We start from the raw sequence: 22,844 nt of genomic DNA, 5'->3' as shown, positions 1-22,844 counted from the left end.
TTACAGTTATCTGTTTTACTTCATAATTGTAATAAGTTAGCATTTAATAAATTAATCTTGTATAATATAATAAAATTTATAAATATACAAATACAAAATTAGTTTCCGAGTTATAAGCTCAGTTATTATTTTAAAAATTGCACTTAGGTTACCTTGTACTTTTATCAGTAAGGCATTAGCGATTGATATTTAACTAGTTATTTAATAAAATATTCGAAGAGCAGTTGCAAAATATATAAACGTTTAATGTTTAGTATGTTTTTCAGCAATAAAATCTGCTTTTGTTGCACTATTTTCTAACACGTTGATTGACGAAGTCAAAGTGAATATGCGTTATAAGGCATTAAGATATTAATTATAATTATTATTCATACAATTAATTTTAGACTTTGGAACTTTGTAATATTTGAATTTTACGATTTTGGAAGATTAGAATATTGAGATTTCGAAACATTACTTTAGTTTTGAACTCCTGTTTCTACTAATGACTTGACTGTACAAAATTTGAATCTCACTGATGACGTCCACGACAGTCAACGTGTTAAAAACTTTTTTTGTAGCCTTTAGAGTACGGAATGGAGGGCTTCGAGACTACTAAAATGTACTATTTTTATAGAAACAGACGTTAAATTTTAATATAATAATAAAATATCAGAAAATGAATTTTAAGGGCTATTCTAATAAATTTTTACTGTAGGATTTAAGCGATTTTTGTCATTTACTATTCCAAGCTAGGCTCCATACTCTAAAGGTTAAAAAGGAAGTAAAGAAGACTTACTAAAATTCAAATCAATTAAAATTTTAATATTTAAAGCTTAAAAGCTTCTAAAAAATGCTCATAAAATGTTGTATAAAAATCTAAAAATATCAACAAGAAATGCATTAAATGCGAGAATGTTTTCCTATCTTTTTTCTTTTCTTAAGCTAACATTATGCATTGTGAAGGCCTCTTCGTTTTAAATGCTTGTATCTGAATATGTAATATCACCTACATATTCTACTTCGAATTTGTTTTCTTTTTAATTTGCTCTATTATTTTCCGATAACGTGTGACCATCGATTTGTATATCTGAAAATGCAAAGAAAATTTATTTTCAAGAATTGAAAAAAAGCGAAGAGGTTCTAATGTGCTCAGGTTTTAACTTACTGATTCTGCGTCATCGTAGGGATGACATACTAGCTTCGGTTCTGGCAAGCATCGTGTTATTTCATCAAAGTTACATTCGTTTCGCAACAAACCGTGTTTCGCTTGATAGGCTGCTCCCATCATCGCCGAATTAGCTATCTCCTGTTAGAAGTGAATACAAAGTATTAAGCAAACATACACTGTGTAGAATTTTGGCAACGAGGATTAATGAGGAACATATTTGAAGGGCTTCATGCTAACTTCAGTAATGTATACTGTAATTTGACATAGTAGATAAAAATATAGGTCTATCTTTTAATTTATTAGAAGAAGAAACTTTTAGAGAATGAAGTTTTAAATTTTAGAGTATTGGAACTTTGGAAATTGCAAGTTTGGAATTTTAGAATTTTTGAATTTTAGGACATTTAAACTTTGGGAGTTTGGAATCCTGGGACATTGAAACTTTGCAAGTTTAGATTTTTAAGACATAGAAATTTTGGAATTTTTGAATTTTGGGATATTTAATCTTTAGGAGTTTGGAAATTTGGAACATTGAAACTTTGGGAGTTTAAATTTTTAAGACATAGAAACTTTGAAAGTTTAGAATCTTGGGACATTTATACTTTAGGAGTCTTGAATCTTGAGATTTTAGAATTTTTGGATATCAAAACTTCAGAATTTCAGAATTTTAAAACTAACACATTTTGTTATATTATTTAATAAATAAATATCAATTATTACCGATATATACACCGGGGAATTAAAAACATCGGAAAGCACTTGTAGTATGGCTTTGTTTGTAGACGCACCTCCTGTTGCAATGACGCGTGTATTAGGCCCTATAAAAAATATAAAGATAAAAACAAATGTTTGACAATTTACAAAAATATAGTCTTTTACATAATTATTATTGTTTCTCAAATTTCAACGAATAATCGATTCATAAGTTATTTCTGAAAAATTACAAAATAATCTTACCAATAACAAAACCAAAGTCTTCAGCATGAGCTCTTTTCGCGACGAATTGACCTTCGATTAAAGCTCTCACTTCAACCTCTTTCGAGCTATACCGCGAAATTTCATCGTTAGCTTTGTTGAATCTATGATCACCGATGACGAACGGTAATATTTCTTGTGCATCGAAGTATAACGCCAAATTTCCGAAATTACCACGTGGCGTGCTTTCCAATAACTCATTAAAAATTTGCCAAGAACCCTGAGCTGCGGTGTCCCGTATTCTTTCTCGAGTTAGAGATCCATTTTTAAAACTGTAAATTCATCATTGAAATATTGCTAATGCATTATATCGTTACAATATGTATTCTTGTTATATCGTCACAAATTTTAGTAGAAATTATTCTTATCTCTTAGTAAAAATTATTTTATTTTTTTGTAATTTAACTAAATATTTAATAGCCAATTAACAGTAGGACTTTTATTAAAATAACACGTTTTAAGTGATGTTTGTAAAGCAACAAAAAATTGACCAAGTTTTTTTATTACAAGAATAAAACCTAACCATGTTTTTTTATTACAAGAACAGATTTAACTAAAATTTAACCGCCAGTTAACAGCAGAACCTTTACTAAAATAACACGTTTTAAGCAATGGTCGTAAAGCAACAAAAAAATGTTCAAAAGAGGGTTAAAGTGTTCTTATCGATTGAAGTTAAATTTCAGTAAGAAAGTTGGAAATAAAATTCAAAGTAAAGTATATTTACCAAAGTAATGCCATGTAAGCATTTTCGTTAATTGGATTGCAGAATACATGTCCTTCCAAGACAGTCTTCGGTTTGTTCAATGACAAAAACAAAGTATCACTCGTTCCCAAACTGCAAGCGATATCTCCTTCCTTCAGTCTCATTCCTACACATCAATAAACGAATTATAATAAATATTATCTGATTTTTGACATTATTTCATTATCGCAATAAATTTAATTTTAACTTGTGACAAATTCCGTATGAAATTTTGATATGTTTTGAAATGTAATCTTGTTTAAATAGAATTACGACATATTTTATACGCTATTAAGTTTGTTGCAATTTGCTAAAATACCGGTATTCGACATTAGCGTGAAAGAAACCGGTTCGTGGGAATTAGCATTTTTATGGTCTAACGTGGAAGATTCGCAAAAGTTTCGTTTTGGAGGATTAATTACCGATTGTATTATTTTTAGCGATGTTGCTATATGAAGTTATTGATACTTGTAAAATAGAGTGTATTTGTAGATTTATAAGTTAAGCTAATATTTTATAAATATACAGGGTGTTACCTGTAATGCTACTCGCGATTTTTCTCCCACTTGCCACTTTATGAAAAAAAGTTTAGGGCAATATTTGAAGGATATGAAGTGCAAATAGATATTAGTAAAGCAAATTTTTAAAACAGTTTGTTCTCTTGGCAAAGTCAAGGTAACCTTGGGTTTTTTAAATAGAAACATACATTTTTTATATTCATAGCTTTAGACGACATCGCGACGAATTCAAAACATATATTACATGATATTTTTATTAACATATTACTCGATTTATAGAAGTGGAAATGTGAAGTAAAAGACCGGAATATTACGTGATGGAAGGCGGCATGTATTTTGAACATGTAATTAAATAAAATGCATTTTTCTTGCATTCTAGTCGCGTGTTTACATTCAGTAATCTCTTCGGAATCAAATAATAGTTACACTATTAAAGTCAAAAGCTAAGTACTTTACATTTCCTCTTCTGTAAATCGAGTAATATGTTAATAAAAATATCATGTAATATGTGTTTTGAATTCGTCTCGATGTCCTCTAAAGCTGTGAATAAAAAAAAATGTATGTTCCTATTTAAAAAACCCAAGGTGACCTTGACTTTGCCAAGAGAACAAACTGTTTTCAAAATTTGCTTTACTAATATTTATTGTACACTTCATACCCTGCAAATATTGTTCTAAATTTTGTTTCGTAAGGTGGCTGCAGGAGTGAGTAGCGTTACAGGTGCACTGTATTACAAAAATTTGATTGTATTTGATTAACACTTGAAACAACTGTAAATAAAGTTATTTCTATTAATAATAATTATTATATTAAGTAATTATAAGCAAAGAAACTTAGTAAGGAATCATAGTCTTAAATGTAAATATAATAAAAAATAAAACAATATAAAATGAAGGAAAATTAAGTAAAATAAAATAGATTTGCTAAAATAGAATTTCTACCAAAATTTCGTTGAAATTATCGAATACTTCTGTACATTAATGATAAAATCAGAATACCAAACCACACGAAAATTATTTAACGGTTCCCTTAACACGATAGATCGCAAGTTACTGTTTGAATGAAAAACCTCATAAATCATTTACCATGGGAGTCGAAAGTCTGCGCGGCAAATTGGAAACCTTATTTGCGTGAATATTCATGAGAGATCAAACGTTCGGGATCAAAACTTGTCGTCAGGAGGCGAAATAGTGCGTATAAATTGATACTGTCGCCTCAAAGCGAAATATGTCGGTGTCTGAAACCGTGGGATTAACATGAAACCCGGAGTACACTTGAATGCATCATAGACTACCTTTGGATAAGTATAAATATGAGAACACAACAATTTTTTAATTTCGAAATTAGTAGTAAATTTGAAAATCTTTAAATCATTTCTAAATTTTTGTATTTCTATATTTGTACGTTTTCAAGGTTTTAAATTTCCAAATGATCAAATTTCATAATTCTGAAATTTTCATATTTTTTAGATTTCCATATTTAAATTTATTTAAATATTTAAGTTTAAATTTCCACATTTCCAAGTTCTTAAATTTCTAAATATCCAATTCGTCAAATTTTAGAATACTTCCTAAATTTTCAAATTCTCAAATTCCTAAATTTCTAAACTTTGAAAATCTTTCTAAATTTTCCAAACTTGGAAATCTGGAAATGTATCAATTAAATTTAAAAAAGTGAGTGGCATTTTCTCGGAGGTTTTTAAATTTCCCTCGGAGAAACCAGCTTTGCTGCCGACTGTACCAGTATCGCTTACCTATCAGAGAACCTGAATTGTCACCCGTGAACGCAATTATCCTGCATGCCTCGTCGAAGCCGAATCTTTCTACGAAATAGGATGAAATTGGGCCGATATCGCTGCACGAGAAAACAGGTTTACCTAGCTTTTCTCTCAAACCTGAAGCGCAAGCCTGAGCAAACAGCAATTCGATTGTGGATATTGAAAAAAGTACATGCAATATATAATTTAGATAAGCGAAATGTTTTTAATTATCCTAACGCAACCCGTTCTGAAATATACGTTTTACATAGGTTTAGCATTTAACCTTGTTGCTATAATATTTTTCTCTGACAACTTTAAAAAATGATAATAATTAAATAGTTTAATTTTTCTTGAAATATCATGTGCTGAGATATGCGAAGATAATTAAAAAGATAATTTAGAATTATTTTAAATTTTTGTTACATAAATTAATCGTTAAATTGTGATCGTAAATTAAGCAGGTTTGATTAACAAGTGTTAGTATAAATTATGAAAGAAAACTGTAGTGTAACTCTTTTTCAATTTTAATATAATTACATTCTTTTAATTATGGTTCCTTTTATTTCACAAGATTTATAAAAATAATTTATAATGATTTATAAAAATTTTCAAGAAAATAATTTATTTTATTTATAATAAGTGATTGTATGTATTCAAACGTTGAAATGAGTTATTGTGTATTATATTCAGACATATATTTCTAATTTGCCAGATACCCACATGAATTACCTAGGAAGAATTATCATGTGCCGAATTATCATGCGTCGAAATACCACGTGCCGAATTATCATGCGTCGAAATACCACGCGTTGAATTACTACGCGTAGAATTACTACGCGTGGAATTACCACGCATCGAATTACCACGTGTTGAATTACCACGCGTCGAATTATCACGCGTTGAATTACTACGCGTGGAATTACCACGCGGTGAATTACCACGCATCGAATTACGACGTGTCGAATTACCACGCGCCGAGTTACCACGCGTTGAATTACCACGCGTCGAATTACTACGCATCGAATTACCACGTGTTGAATTACCACGCGTCGAATTACCACGCGTTGAATTACTACGCGTGGAATTACCACGCATCGAATTACGACGTGTCGAATTACCACGCGCCGAGTTACCACGCGTTGAATTACCACGCGTCGAATTACTACGCATCGAATTACCACGTGTTGAATTACCACGCGTCGAATTACCACGCGTTGAATTACTACGCGTGGAATTACCACGCATCGAATTACGACGTGTCGAATTACCACGCGCCGAGTTACCACGCGTTGAATTACCACGCGTCGAATTACTACGTATCGAATTACCACGTGTTGAATTACCACGCGTCGAATTACCACGCGTTGAATTACTACGCGTGGAATTACCACGCATTGAATTACCACGTGTCGAATTACTACGCGTGGAATTACCACGCATCGAATTACCACGTGTTGAATTACCACGCGTCGAATTATCACGCGTTGAATTACTACGCGTCGAATTACTACGCGCCGCTAAACTCACGCTCTGATTGGTCCATGTTTTTCCTTAATAATTCAAAAACAAAGCTTCAAACCCCATTTTTGCGAAGGGAAATCTTATTCATAATCACGTCAGCTACTCCCCATTTCAGGTTCTACACTAGTTGTGAAACACTAGTACATCGATATGTTTTGATATACCTATATCTTGATAGCAATATGTCCCCATGTTCCTATCTTTTGATACTGCTACATTCCTGTACCTCTACGTCTCTACATCCGTAGTTATATTTAAAATTAAAAAAGAGTTTTTGTTTAACTACACACTTGATTCAGTATAATCGAACAATTCTCTTGCACAAAAAAGATGTATCTATACCATAGATATTAATATGTTTTTTGTTTATTTGTCTTGACGTGCAGAACAAGATTTGCAAAAATGCAAATTGAAAAGATTTATACACACAAGAATGAAAGCAAATTTAAATAATCTACATGCATCTTGAATTAATATTAATTATTGTAAAACGGTTTTACATAGTGTTATCTCATGAAATTGAAATTGGATATGATTAATTATTTATCAATCGATTATTATAATGATCGGTGATATATTACCTCTAGCAACACTTCATCCCAGTCTTTCGTATGAATATTTAACAAGTTCATTCCAGATCCATCGGACCAATCGATGGGCGCGAAGTCGCCCAAAAATAAAGACGCCACAAAGCTGCTAATTAAAGAGATTCGCTGGAAGAAATCAGAAATAGGTATATTTTTATGTGGAAAATAAAATTTGTCTAAATAATATTTCTTTCTTAGTTGTTGTGGGTAATATATAAGAATCTTAATTTTATATTTGTTAATTTCAAACAGTATTATGTAGTATTAATTTAGGAATTAATCCCTCATTCTTGTAGGGATTATATTGTCAATAATCAAACTCCACACACTAATAAAGTAGTAAAAAATAAAACTAAAATTATTCTTAATAATACAGTTCTTATTGCAATATAAGAATTGAACAAGATAACAAATAATGCATAATTTCACTGACAATGTATATATGTATAAATCAATGTTAATGTATGATATAAATTGTACAAACTGTGATACATACAAACAATTGTATTTACAATTTGTAGCACATACAAATAATGTAATATACTACAATTATAATAATTGCATTATAGATCTTGTGATAGACTGAAACTCTTGATTGATTAAACGAAAAGTAACAAACCTTTAATCCATAAAAATTCGTCTGTTATATGACGCAGATACGATGTGTGTAAGACTTAATTAAATTTAACTTGAATTGTATAATTATGTTAATAATACAATAATTGCAATTATATAACTATATAAATAAAATAATAATTGCAAGTGTATAATTATATAAATAAAATAATAATTGTAATTATATAATTATATCATAATGTAAAATTAACTAAATAAATTTAATCTCTATATCTGCGATCCTTATCAAGTTCGTCCAATCTGCATATTTAATTTAATTTGATTCATACTTCACACGTAAAATCAAAATAAAGCGAAAACTTTCAACAGAACTGCAGCCTTTGCATATCTCTAACATTAGCATTTAATTGCGTTATCAGTAAGCGATAGGTAGAACGCAGTCATAAAAATACGAAATTTTGTAGAAACAGTCTTACCAACCACGATCATATGTATATCTCAAAAATGCAATCGTTAATTTAACAAAATATCTTTAACAGCAACATTTCCAACGCTCGCACCGTATTATCCGTTTAATCTTTAATGGCAGCAGTTTTTCTGCAATCGCAATAAGAACGACCTAAATAGAGTGACATCGAGCAACACGGTATCTATTGAAGAGAACAGTTCAAACAGGCAACAGTAATCGTTCTTATCAGCCACGTTAGTTCGCTATTCGATTTCTGTGAAACTAATGAGCCTCCTCGCGCAGAATTCAAAGTAGGGTACACTATTTAATTATTGGCACTTTAAGTCTGGATTTATGGACGATTAATGATCACTTGTATTAAAATTGAAAATGAACTAAGTATAAATAATATGCAAATTGTACGATGAATTTTTATCTCGACAAAGGCTACAATTACATTTGGATAAAAACTTCTTAATAATTTTCGTAATTTAGAATAGGAAATTTGAGATCCGCCATTTTGGATTCCGTGAATCTTGCGGTAAGCAAATTCATAATACAATGCACTGTTTTCAAGTGCATATTTATAATTTTGGGGGTAAAATAGTATATAAGGCACAATAAGGAAGTTTGAGATTTCATATCTAATATTTTATAGTATGTCCACAATGGTGGTTTTCTTAGGATAAGAACACGTAATATATTACTTTGGAAGTTTATAAATTCATTGTATATTTTTATATTTCTAAATGTTCAAGTTTTTGAATATTTGAATCTTTTAATTTTTAAGATTTGAAATTTGGAAATTTAGAAATTCCAAGTTCCCCAAATTTTTAGATTTCCAAATTTATAACTCTTAAATCTCTAAATTCTCATATATTGTATCTAGATTCCCAAGTCCGGAATTCCAAAATTTATAAGTCTCTAAATTCCTGGTTCTTCAAGTTTCTGCGACCCCAGATTTCTAGATCTTCAAATTTAAAGATTCCCAAATTCCTAGATCTGAAAATCTCTTTGACCTGAAATTTGTAGACTGTCAAATTCCTATAAACCAAAATCTCAACCTCCTGAAATTTATAAGTCCCTAAATTCCTAAGTACCAAAATTTTGAGGTCCTAAATTTCTAAATTTCCATATTCATAAATTTTTAAATCTCTATACATTTCCATGTCTTCTAACTCTTAACACATTTAAAATTTTTCAAATCCTCAAAAATCTCACAAGAAATCAGTCTTATGGAATGCTCCTTAAACCGCTGTTTACAGTTTTCTTTTTAGGGAAAGTATATTTATTCTTCACTGTACTCACAAATTAATAGAACTTTTCCTAAATAGACATATTATTAGACCGCGAATGTTTGTCCGTTTTTGATATATCGAAGTCTACAAGATAAACATAAATTATGTAATTTACAGATTGTGGATCTAACTTATGAGTAGATTACACAGTTTATTTATATTTTGCAGACATTTACATCATAAATGCATAAACATCCGCAGTGTATTAATTACAAACCAAAATATTATTCATTCGCTTATTTACTATATTCTAGTAAATTAGATTTTTAATGTAGAAGTACCAATAACTGAATTAGACGACTATTTAACCAGAAGTGAAGAAATAGGGCTACATGTATTATATACTTCGTTCAATTGTTTTTAGTTTTTTTTTTGTCGAATAAATCCATGAACATTTAAGTTAAAATTTTTCTAACATTTAAGTTAGTTAAAATACCATGAACATTTAAATTAGTTAAAATACCTCAGTATTGTTGTAGGCTTCCGGTCTCCTGCGAGCTATTTTTGCTATTTGAGGTCCTGAGAATCTTTCGTACGCTCGAGATCCCGTTATCTCCGCCAATTTCTGCAATCAACAGCAACAATTTCGCATCGAAGACAATTGATTATTGTGGTAATTAGTGAATGAGTTAATTGTGAGGTAGTTCAATGATTCTATAAGATCATTTGAAGTGTATGCTTTGAAACTGTACTACGATTACGATACTGTATTAGTGACACGATTCTTGTGATCGAATTTGTAGTACGATCATGGAAGTTGTACACTGGCCATCGAATTAGAACCACGTACGAAAATTTTACTTTTATGGCTATAACATTATTTCGCAAATTATTACTGAATTCGTTGATAACGATACATGCATAGCAATTTGTTACTATCGTGATAATAAATTGTGTGACGAGTGATTAAGTGCTGTGCATTTAGACTCGAGTGTCGAAAGCGTGTGAGGTCAAATTTGCCTACTCAAAAGACTAGTTTACAACCCTCCAACTTCATTATCTGAGTTAAAAAGAATAACAGATATTTGGGAAAGTAGTGAAAATATAAAAAAGATATAAAAAGAAAGGGTAAAAGCAAAGGGTGGAAATACAAGATATTAACATGTTAATAATGTTCAGTACTGTAATAGTGTATCATGATATTAGCTAATAAATTATGTAATTACAATTTGAACGGGTCTTTTAATTTTACGGAAAACGTGGAAAATGCTGAAAATTTATAGTGGTAATTCAATGGCCAGGGACTGTAGAACAATTTTTCAAAATCGAACTCTTATATACGACAATACATTATTGTATACAATATTTAAGAAAATGATAACTCCTCGTATAAAAGAAACCGAATTTTATTAGATTAATAATTGTTTAAAACTATTTGTATCGACAGTTGTGACCACTATCTTTATGCTTACATATTGTAAGTTTTGTTTTATATTTAAAACGAGAATTTACAAAGAAGATTACAATTTTTAAAAAGGATACCAAGGTTTCTTTAACGCAAAAATTACTCGAAAATTTCTTTTAATTAAAATTTGTGTTTGTCTTATTGAATACGTCCATGTGTTTAAAATCATGAATTTTATTAAATAAAATATAACAGTAAAATCTTGTAACGAAAAATTATCTTTCTTTTTGGCTGATTTTATCTTAGTCTATAAAACATGGCGTCGATCCATGAAGTCGCGCGACGTTTTTGGACATTAATTAACAGCAATTCCATTGTTAATGGTCAGAAACAAAGTCAATAAAATGCTTGATCGATTGTACAAAAAGATCGAATCTGCGCGACACAGAATTCAAATGATTGAAAAAATAAAAAAAAAGTGGAGACGATACCCTTCTAAAGATTTCTTTTTTTCCATCATTTTTTAGTTAACGAGAATTTAAAAAAAATGTTCCGTGTCAATAAGATCAGAAACTATGATAAAAGCTATACTGGTGGGTCTTGCAACGAATGTAAATTGCAAATTAATTCTCCTTCATGCATGAATATTCATGGAAATTACGTTTGAAGATATCTGAGAAATGCCATGCGTTTATTATTAACAAATTCTTGAATGGTAACGCGTTTCGAGATATTTTCTATGATACAAGGAAAATTAATTCAAACTAGAAGAAAATTTATAAAAAGTCAGTGGAGGCAAAAATCTTTCTTGTCATATTTTTGTAATGAAAAAGGAATAAAATTATTTTCTTAAAAGTAAGAAAGACTACTGTTTGTATTGTCCGAATAAATTATTTTATAGACTGTCAAACTGAATGCATTTATGTTTAAAAATTGTGAAAGAAATGTATACGTTTATAATTTAAATAGATTTTTTAATTTCATTTATTTATTTTATAAGATAGGAGTATGTTAGTAATGCAAGTTTACATGTGAAAATAAAAATGAGACACGAAAGAAAATGGTGGTACTTCGATAATTAAATTGATTATATGTATAAAACCTTGTATGACTAATGTTTGAACAATTAAATGTGTCATTGAAATTGAGACTACCATTAAAACTAAATGCTAGTACAACTGAGACTATTATTTAAACTAAATGTTACAAAAATTGAGATTATTATCACAATTAAATGTTTCTGAAATTAGGAATATTATTAAAATTAAAAATTTCCAAAATTGGAACTATTACTAAAATTACATATATTGTTATTATGAAGACTATGATTAAAATCTAGACTAATTTTATAATTAAAATGGAGACTATTATTAAAATTAAAAGTTACCAAAATTGAGACTATTACTAAAATTACATATATTATTATAATGGAGACTAGGATTAAAATCTAGACTAATTTTATAATTAAAATTAAACGTTATTAAAATTGAGACTATTATTAAAATTAAAAATTACCAAAATTGAGACTATTATTAAAATTAAATGTTACCAAAATTGAGATTATTATTAAAATTACATATATTATTGTAATAGAGATTATGATTAAAATCTATCCTAGTTTGATAGAATAATTTTGCATGCAATCAGAAATATAACAAAAAAAGGGAAACAGTTGCAGCATTCCATAGTACTCAATAAGAGAGAAACAAAGACTTGAATTTCTATAAAATAAAAAAACATACATGAGGGCCGCCCACGATTTCTTCCAAAACGTTGCATTCCTTAGTCGTGCTGGAATCCATCCACACGGGTGACTGTGTCACCGAAAAAGATGTGAGGAGCTGTTCGTGTAAAAATTTTGCAGGATCCAATCGCTGCAAATGATTTCGACTGCCCTTGCCCCAGTAAACTGTGCCATGTTGCTACAATTATAATTATTAAAGATAACGTTATCATTTAATACATACACTTTTCGATTCTTTTCAAACGCTAAAAACTGTACGTGTTCTATTGTACGAATTCTATTTTTGTTATACATACATATATGTATACATACTGAAACAAGATTTTTCTGTGATAATTTTATTTTATCTTTACTTTGTCATTACACTCGGGAAAGCTTTTACAGGTGATTGCTTAGTTCGAACAGTGCTGGGTAAATAAGTGCCTGTTAAACAGGAGCCGGACACAGGTGTTCATATTGCGAACAGTGATAAAGCGTTTAAGACGCAGAGAAATCATAAATTTTCAAATTTAATGATTTAGTAATTTAGTAACTTGGAAATTGGAAAATTCAAAAAGCTGAAAATTCCGTAATATATTGTACAAATATCAAATATCGATTTCCAAATTTGAAAATAATCATTTTATGAGTTTACCAACCTATCAATGTATCAATGTATCAATGTATCAATGTATATGTACAAAGATATCAATATATCAAGGTATCAATGTATCCATGCATTAATGTATTAATGTATCAATGTATCAATCTATCAATCCACTAATCTACAAGTTTACCAATTTACTAATCTGCCAATTCAGCAACGTATAAATTTTCCCATTTACCAATTTCTCAATTTATCAATTTACCAATGTATCAATTTTCCCATTTACCAATTTCTCAATTTACCAATTTACCAATTTACCAATTTTCCAATTTGCCAATTTACTAATTTACTGATTCGCGATATTTGTCTAAGAACATAAAAAACGTTTAAAAATAATAACGAAAAGAGCACCCAGATTGTCAGTTACGCACATAAGAGTAAAAAGGATTATCAAATTTTCTACACGTTTGTAGTAACTTGATTGTTTAAAGAGTTATGTTTTTTTACCTGTGCACATCCTGAAATGGCGACCACTTTGCTAAAATCGACACCACATACTCGCAATTTATCGAGAATCATATCTAAGGCCTTAACCCACATCAAAGTGGGTGCCACCACCACATGTTGCTCCTCCTTTTTCTGAACGACTCCTCCGTATGTTCTAAAATCATGTGATATTTAATTGATCAAGAAATGATCCATTACGAGAAAATTTATTAAAATAGACACCATTAAGCCAAAAGAATCATCCCCAATCTGAAGCAAAATGAACTATATCTGGTTTCAATATTTTTAATGATAATTTGTTGAAACTTGTGCTTTTTACCAACCAAGATAAAAACAGAGAATCATGCTTGCTACATTTATTCGTTTATCCAATGTTTTAAATATTTAACGTTACCCTCACTACATATTTTTATATCATTGATGTTGCTTTAAAAAGACTTAAAAAATAACTTTATTAAGAACACAATTTAAACTTAATTAGTAACATTGTAGTCAACAACATAATTTATATATTAAACTGATTAAGATTCAGAGTAAGATTAAAATTAAGAGTAAGAATGTAGTAAGAGACCTTATATATGCAATTCATTATTTACATATAAATTATCATTGTAAATCACTAAAAATATAAATGCAATTTCCACGCTTCCCGAGCAGCAAATCGATTCTCTCTTCAAGAATAAGCAATTCGTTTACTTCTAAATCGGTTTCTGCTTAAATATTATATTAAAATCTGTTTATACGAATCTTGACGTAATTAAACGAAAAAGTCGTGTTCCGTCGGATATTACAAACTAATCGTGTTAATGCAATTTCAAAAGATCAAATCTGGCGAGGAAAGTTTGAGAAAAGATGCAAAATTTAGTGGACTGAAATAAACGAGAAAAAAAAATTAATATTACATGCATAAGCGCATCGGGACATAACTATAAAACATACCTAAATTCTGGCAGATCATTGTCGAATTGTACACTGGTTTCGTGGAGAACGGCGAGATTATTATCAACGACTACCGCTTTCAACTACAACGGCCAAAAATATTTGTTAATCACTTTTTTGCCTGATATCCAAAACTGTCTTTAATTTATTAACCCACTAATCTTGTATATCTACGCGAGAAAACAAGAATGTTTCTACTGGAGATATAGTTAATTAGTTACGCTACCCTACAAAACGCGATTATAAATTTAATGCGAAATCTGAAATTCAATGCGATGTCTTCTGGTGAGTTTATCGTGCGAACGTGTAAACAACTATTTCACGATCACAAATATGCAGTTCTACATCTGTTACTTAATAGGGCAGTGGTTCTTAACCTTTGCGGAGTTTTCGAGAAAAATTTTTGGAATATTAAAATTATTAATAGAAAGATCAGAGATTTTCAAATTGTAGGATGAGACGAATTATTTCTTTCTAAAGTGTACTTTGGGGAATTTGGAAATTTTAGATTTTGAGAAATTTGGAGATTTTGCAGTTTGGGAGTTTAGGAAATTTGAGTTTGGCCTCATCAAAAAAATTGCAACTTGGAAATTTTTTACTTTGAGACTTTGGAAATTTGGGGAATTTAAGTTTGTGGTTTTAGAAATTTGGGAATTTAGCCATTTGGGGATTTGGAGATTTGAAAAGTGCAAAATTTGGAGATTTCGAAATTTAGGGGTTTGGGAATTTGGAAATTCAATAATTCAATAATTCAATAATTCAATAATTCAACAATTCAACAATTCAACAATTCAACAATTCAATAATTCAATAATTCAATAATTCAATAATTCAATAATTCAATAATTCAAGAATTTAAAAATTCAAAAATTTGAGAATTTGGTCATTTAGGAATTTAAAAAAAATGGAATCTTAGGATTCACCAAATTTGAAAGTTTGGAAAATTTGGGAATTAGGCAATATTTTAATTTGAGAATTGCAAAAAAGAGTGGAAGCTTTAAATTTGAAAATATCAGAAATAAAGAATCTACAAAATTTGAAAATTTGGAGAATTATGAAAGTGGAACTTTAATGATTTCAGAGCGTGGAAAAATGTTCGTAAGTATTAGGCAATTTTAATTATTCTTTGAACTAATGCTTTAGTGTTCCGCGTTTTTCTCTACGGAGAAATACACACTTTTATCGTAATGTTATCGTCGCGGTAGATAATTGTGACCCAGTCCACGCGCGTCACACACTGCGAAACTATTATCTATCAGCAAAGATGAGCTTATGTATCACTTTAATAAGCTGTACCGTATTTACATGTCTTTCCAAATACGAAGGTAAATTACAGCAAATTTATTACTATAAGTTCTATGAATTATAAATAAATTATATTCTCTTACGTATTCGTTTCAAAACAGATTCCTCCACAGAGTATACATTAACATTTTTTTAATTATTTCTGTTACATATGCTTGTAGAGATAAGATAAAATGTTAAGAAAACATTTAAAAGTAATTTAAATTTTATTGCATAATAGGAGAGAATAATTAAAACATATGCTCTAAATATCACATCTTAAAAAGTATTTTATATTTAAAACAAGAGTAGCTGTTCTTGTTAGAAAATATATGTATATTTAAGATAAAAGAATGAAGATTTAGATACACATTAAGCTTGAAATACATGATCTAATACAAATTTGCGTAATCTTTAAAAACAAATGGAATTTGTATAAAAAAAAGCTGCATCTAAATAAAATATTCGTTCTAAATAACAATTTTTCTTTGGTAAGTTCAAAATAAACGCGCTTTAAATGCGCGCATGCGCACTGAACGATATACGGCAGGGGCCAGTAAGGTAGCATCATAAAGATACAAAATAACTCTTGAAAGCAACAAATGTCAACTTTCTGTGACTTGCTACTGTACAATTACATCAATTATTTCTACGTGATACGTGAAGCATTAAAACCGGTACAAGAAAGATCACAAATAAAGATAAACGTCTTGGAGGAAAGTAAGAGCGAGAGAAATGGACCTTGTCAAGCTGTCACCCATGACTCGTGTCGACCATAGGTTTTTTTGTACGATGAGGATATGTGACGTTCGACAGAGATTACTCATTAGACAGAAACATATGAATCATAACAAGTAGAAGATTACGAATTAATTTTTAAGAATTTACCTGCTGCGTGCTGAGATCTAGCCCTAAGTATGTCCCGTTCGAATCAGTGCCCATATTTCGGTAATCGTAAACTGTCACGAAACGCGACGAAATCGTGGAACGAATACAGCTTGCGGAGACAGCAGTGGAACAAGCAGGTTCGAATAACGCGTTCGTTTCACCGTGTGACCGTACGCCACTTTGATTCACAAGAAACTAATGTATGAACGTTCTAGTCCGTACGTGGTCTACGCTCGTTCTCAGCACAAGTCGAGGAGGCATCGTTACGCGCTGTTTCGCGTTCATTACGCGACGCAACGCGACTAAACGGGAGTAATCTTATCGTTATTATTAATAATATAAGTCTGTTTCGTTGCGTAAGACAGATTAACGCTCGACGAATGTCGGTATTCTTAACGTTACTTGTCCTTTAAGACATTCCCATGACATTTCGTGTGACTGAATGTACAGTTGACGTTCCACGATAGTGAGGTTAAGTTTCCGTCGATACTGGAGCGTGTAGAATTTCTTTACCGGCGGATCTATGGTGTAGGTGGTTCATGATAATCGTATTATCTTCATATACCTGTGAATTTCTCACAAGATAATTGAATGACTTATAACGATTGTTAGACTGAATATAAAAGACGCTCTAATTAATGCACTTATGAATCTTTTTTACGCAGCATTTATTTCGGTTAGTACACGCTTGCACAAAAGTTTGTACCATATATTTTTATTATAATAAAACTACATTTTATTGATTTTAACTGGTCAAACCAATGATTATAATTTGCATTTGTGAGCAGAAATTTTTAATTTAATTTTATTTAATATTTAATTTTCAGCTTTCCAGATTTTCAAACTTGGAAATCTAAAAGCTCAAAAATTTCATATTTTTAACTTATCAAATATTTAAATATTCAATTAATATAAATTAATTATAATTAATTTTAATTCTTGTTTTAAAGCGTATTTATAATTTGATAATTTTATTTTGATATTTAAATGCACTATGTTTATATTATATATAGTACTATAAAATTTTGAGTGGTAATGTACAATACAATGCATGCTTTTTCCTGTAACACATAATCAAGCTAACGTAGCTAGAATTATGAAATAAAGGAAATCTACAAGATAATAAAATGACGAATATGGTACAGATGTATACGAAAAAATAACTAATTTCTTTTCGTTGTTTTAATTTTCGTTATTAAAACTTTTCTGAATGTGGCAATATAATACGTAATCATGTATTGTGTGACGATATAACGCATAGTCATACAACGCATGGTGATGTAATGCGTAGCTGTAAAATTTGTGGCGGTATACCACGCAGTCATATAGCGATAGAATACGCAGCTATATACCACGCGGCGATATAACGCGAAGTAAAAGATTTTCATAAATATCTTCGACAGATTTTTACAAATATTTTTCATATTTTAGATTTATTTTTGCATTTACAATATTTACTATTCGATGCATGTTATAAATTGCAGTGCACACTATGAATCAGCTACATTATGCAACATGTTTTGCAGTTGAAAATTATTCAAAACAACTGTATCTATTTCGATACGTGTTTTTGAACAGTCTAAAATAGAAGTAAATTTCTTTACATTAATATGTAGAATTCGCCATACTGGTTTTTAAACCGGTTTAGTTCATGACTACACAAACTGCATATACGCGTCTACGACATTCTACTGACGCGAAAAAGAAATCACCGAAACGTGATGGAACTATATGTACTTAATATTATGGAATTTTAATTAAAAGATTGCGTTAAGGTATTATATGTATATGCTAGTATTTTAATGGAAATTAATTGAGAAGATAATTATAAATCTTTAATTGGTTCTTGCATATCAATGGAACTAATTTAATTATTTACTTATGAAATATAAGAAGGAAAATAATTAATATAATTTTTTAAATCTACAGGTAATTACATAATACAAAATGAATGAAGATAACAAAATGGACAAAATGGACAAAATGGACAAAATGGACGAAATGAACAAAATGGACAAAATGGACAAAATGGACAAAATGGACGAAATGAACAAAATGGACAAAATGGACAAAATGGACAAAATGGACAAAATGGACCAAATGGACAAAATGGACAAAATGGACAAAATGGACAAAATGGACAAAATGGACGAAATGGACCAAATGGACAAAATGGACAAAATGGACGAAATGGACGAAATGGACAAAATGGACAAAATGGACGAAATGGACGAAATGGACGAAATGGACAAAATGGACAAAATGGACAAAATGGATAAAATGGACGAAATGGACAAAATGGACCAAATGGACGAAATGGACCAAATGGACAAAATGGACAAAATGGACAAAATGGACGAAATGGACGAAATGGACCAAATGGACAAAATGGACAAAATGGACAAAATGGACGAAATGGACGAAATGGACAAAATGGACAAAATAGATAAAATGGACAAAATAGATAAAATGGACAAAATGGACAAAATGGACAAAATGGACGAAATGGACGAAATGGACAAAATGGACAAAATAGATAAAATGGACAAAATGGACAAAATGGACAAAATGGACGAAATGGACGAAATGGACGAAATGGATGAAATGGACAAAATGGACAAAATGGACAAAATGGACCAAATGGACGAAATGGACCAAATGGACAAAATGGACAAAATGGACAAAATGGACAAAATGGACGAAATGGACGAAATGGACCAAATGGACAAAATGGACAAAATGGACAAAATGGACGAAATGGACGAAATGGACGAAATGGACAAAATGGACAAAATAGATAAAATGGACAAAATGGACAAAATGGACAAAATGGACGAAATGGACGAAATGGACAAAATAGATAAAATGCACAAAATGGACGAAATGGACGAAATGGACGAAATGGACGAAATGGACGAAATGGATGAAATGGACAAAATGGACAAAATGGACAAAATGGACCAAATGGACGAAATGGACCAAATGGACAAAATGGACAAAATGGACAAAATGGATAAAATGGACGAATTGGACCAAATGGACAAAATGGACAAAATGGACAAAATGGACGAAATGGACGAAATGGACAAAATGGACAAAATGGACAAAATGGACGAAATGGACAAAATGGACAAAATGGACAAAATGGACGAAATGGACGAAATGGACGAAATGGACAAAATGGACAAAATGGACAAAATGGACAAAATGGACAAAATGGACGAAATGGACAAAATGGACAAAATAGATAAAATGGACAAAATGGACAAAATGGACGAAATGGACGAAATGGACGAAATGGACAAAATGGACAAAATAGATAAAATGGACAAAATGGACAAAATGGACAAAATGGACGAAATGGACGAAATGGACGAAATGGACAAAATGGACAAAATAGATAAAATGGACAAAATGGACAAAATGGACAAAATGGACGAAATGGACGAAATGGACGAAATGGATGAAATGGACGAAAAGGACGAAATGGATGAAATGGACAAAAAGGACGAAATGGATGAAATGGACGAAATGGACAAAATAGACAAAATGAACAAAATAGAAAAATAGACAAAAAGACAAAATGAACAAAATGGACATAATGAACATAATGGACAAAATGGACAAAATGGACAAAATAGACAGAATGCACAGAATATATAAAATATGATAATTGATGAATTTGAAAACTGGGTATCTCAAAATTCAAATATTTCACAATTTGAAAATATGAAAGCATATTACATGATTTTCTAATATCGCAATTTGTAAATTTGTGAATTTGAAAACTTTCAAATTAGATTCCCCAAAACCGAAAAACCCAAAATCCAAAGCAATTAAGAAACTGTTTATAGCTGCCTACATCGTCCCCGAATGCAAACCACAATAGTTAACGATTACACAAATAAATCTCAGCATCTACTAACTTAAAAATCTTTCTCCTCCCTGCGTTTACCGTTTTTCCTCTTTCTCACACTTCCATTCCTCCTTCTCGACACACTACCATCACATAGTTGTTGCTACTACTGATTGCACCGTGATGCAGCAGACTACCACCCAGTATCGGACATCGTTACACGCTCGCCCACGGCTGCTCGTTTTCATCTTTAGGAAAAAACAACGCCATGCATTACAGGAACGATACTTGCCGCAAATTATTATGGTTTTGAGGTAGTTCTTGATAATTGTTTTTCGGATACAGTTTATGCCCGGACCGTATAATGGCCTGGGTTCCGAGGAGCATTTTATTTTTACGCTACCCTCGGTCTCCATAGCTCCTCGTTGAATTCTTGAAACCAACCAACGAACATAACTGAGCTATGATTCATGTTCGCATGACGGATAGGTTTTAATCCTTTCTAGATGGAATTTCAGTGAGCTTAATCTTAGCATTGATTATTTATCGATAAACGTCGATGATACCGAGCTGTTATCGTTAATATATCAATAAGGATACGGACAGAGGTGATTGGTACAGTAACAAGATTCCAAATTGTTAAATTAAAGAATTTGTCAATTACTATATTAGCAGATTCTGAAATAGCGAAACATATAAACAGACAAAAATATAGAAACAAACAAATTCCTATATTTCTCAATTTGCAACTTTTCATATTTTTTCTCAAACTCCAACATTTTCAAATTCTTATATTTTAAAAATTTTAAATACCTAAGCTTTTAATTTCAAATCCCAGATTTACAAATTTCCACGTTTTCAAATCCCCTAAACTTTTAAATTCCTAAATTCCGAAATTCGTAAATTTTTAATTCAGCCAATTCCTAATGTCTATATTTCTGAACATCCAAATCTTTAAATTCAAAAATTTCCGGATTCAAGTTTTGTAAATATCTAAATATAAAAATGTATCGTCATAAAAAGTTGCGAATTTACTAGCCATCATTCTCCCTATTAAATTCTACCACGCTAGCGAGTGTGCAAACACGTAACGACGTACGAAGAGAGCAAGAAATAAGAGGGATGAGACGAGGGTGCCAGGGGGTCTGGCCCAAGCCTGTTTGTCGGTCCCGTTGCCCTATAATCGTGATACACAGATAATGGTTTGGGTTAAGGGACGCCAGGATGGACCGAGACGGTTTGCGGCGTCGAGGGGAACTCGAGGAAGGAGATTCGAGGAGAGGACGCATAGGAGCCGCCAGCAATGGCGTCGAGACAGGGCAGTTTCGGACGCCCGATGCCTTCTTCGACTGGTCGACACACAACCAATCGAGCGAAACTTTCGCTGGCTCGGCTCGCTCCTCGTTTGGCAAAGCTTTTCTTTCGATCTTTCTATCCACGGGGACACACGATGATTTCTGATCCTGCGACACGAACCTGAAATGTAATTATCGAGAAAGCCCATTGGAGAACGTTCCGCTTACGCTGTAACTCGGCTATTGTAAAATGTGAAAGTATTATGCTGTCTGATTCCAATTCAATCTCGCGACATTCGAAGGGGATTTATTTTTATCGAGCTACAAATTAACCCCCTTATGAGACGGGATATTTTCTCCTTCCGTTGCACGATATTAGGTCATTGATCAAGGGACTGTGTAAGGAGAGCTGTGTTGTAACGTCCAAGTTTATATTCAGTAGAGTCGTATAAAGTTCGTTCAAACTTTGGCGTGCCTTACGGGTTCGCTTGACACGGAATTCCGGACGTTGCTGTTTCTTTTTGGTCTGCGGAAAGAGGTTAATCTTGTAGATTGCAAGAATTTTTGAAAGTAGAACGAGTAGATAAGTCATAGGTTAATTGCGAGATTCACGTTTACACTTTGTACAAGTCATAATGAAGTGTGCGAGAATCATCAGATTTGAAACATTTTTATAATCAAAGAACATTTAACTTTCATTGCTAATAGAACATAGACCGTTTAGATCATGTACTTTCTTTGGGAAGTTTAAATTTAAAAGTTTATTTTATAAATTGAAAATCTTCAAGTCTCCAAATTTACAAAAACAGTAATTTCTAAATTTAAAAGT

At 31.0% G+C, this 22,844-nt stretch overlaps 2 protein-coding genes across 9 annotated transcripts; one reads left to right on the top strand and one right to left on the bottom strand.

The window, feature by feature from the left end:
- Positions 1–783: 783 nt before the first annotated feature.
- Positions 784–17,000, bottom strand: LOC100878841 (xylulose kinase). 2 transcript variants are annotated; one of them, XM_003699497.3, is made up of 12 exons: positions 16,865–16,999; positions 14,693–14,775; positions 13,754–13,907; positions 12,659–12,838; positions 10,035–10,136; positions 7,244–7,375; positions 5,136–5,289; positions 2,847–2,991; positions 2,105–2,394; positions 1,868–1,965; positions 1,148–1,288; positions 784–1,069 (listed from the first exon to the last, which is right to left on the bottom strand). In XM_003699497.3, the coding sequence occupies exons 1-12, from the start codon at positions 16,916–16,918 to the stop codon at positions 998–1,000; spliced, it is 1,605 nt and encodes a 534-aa protein (XP_003699545.1). In that variant the 5' UTR covers positions 16,919–16,999; the 3' UTR covers positions 784–997. The 2 variants fall into 2 exon arrangements, with proteins under 2 accessions (XP_003699545.1, XP_012139767.1); XM_012284377.2 differs by lacking the exons at positions 13,754–13,907; positions 14,693–14,775 and having other exon boundaries at positions 16,865–17,000.
- On the top strand, positions 16,529–22,844 carry LOC143264753 (uncharacterized). 7 transcript variants are annotated; one of them, XR_013038677.1, is made up of 3 exons: positions 17,691–18,639; positions 18,794–21,034; positions 21,935–22,839. XR_013038677.1 is itself a non-coding variant. In XM_076533232.1 (2 exons), exon 2 carries the CDS (start codon positions 18,812–18,814, stop codon positions 20,432–20,434), a length of 1,623 nt encoding a protein of 540 aa, XP_076389347.1. In that variant the 5' UTR covers positions 16,529–16,653; positions 18,794–18,811; the 3' UTR covers positions 20,435–22,844. The 7 variants fall into 7 exon arrangements, 6 of the variants coding, with proteins under 6 accessions (XP_076389347.1, XP_076389346.1, XP_076389345.1 ...); XM_076533232.1 differs by lacking the exon at positions 17,691–18,639 and adding an exon at positions 16,529–16,653 and having other exon boundaries at positions 18,794–22,844; XM_076533231.1 differs by lacking the exon at positions 17,691–18,639 and adding an exon at positions 16,529–16,696 and having other exon boundaries at positions 18,794–22,844.

The sequence above is a fragment of the Megachile rotundata genome, chromosome 7 (assembly GCF_050947335.1).
Source record: "Megachile rotundata isolate GNS110a chromosome 7, iyMegRotu1, whole genome shotgun sequence".
NCBI lineage: Eukaryota > Metazoa > Arthropoda > Insecta > Hymenoptera > Megachilidae > Megachile > Megachile rotundata.
The sequence above is the reverse complement of the archived record's forward strand: the minus strand, read 5'-3'. Positions and strand labels throughout refer to the sequence as shown.

Bases quoted from the DNA above. Each gene is read 5' to 3' on its own strand.
- LOC100878841 (XM_003699497.3), bottom strand. From the start codon at position 16,918: ATGGGCACTGATTCGAACGGGACATACTTAGGGCTAGATCTCAGCACG. The intron at 7,376-10,034 runs GTATTTTAACTA...GATTTCTTCCAG, and splicing joins AAGCCTACAACAATACTGAG to CGAATCTCTTTAATTAGCAG. The intron at 2,395-2,846 runs GTAAATATACTT...ATGAATTTACAG, and splicing joins GCTTACATGGCATTACTTTG to TTTTAAAAATGGATCTCTAA.
- LOC143264753 (XM_076533232.1), top strand. From the start codon at position 18,812: ATGAATGAAGATAACAAAATGGACAAAATGGACAAAATGGACAAAATG.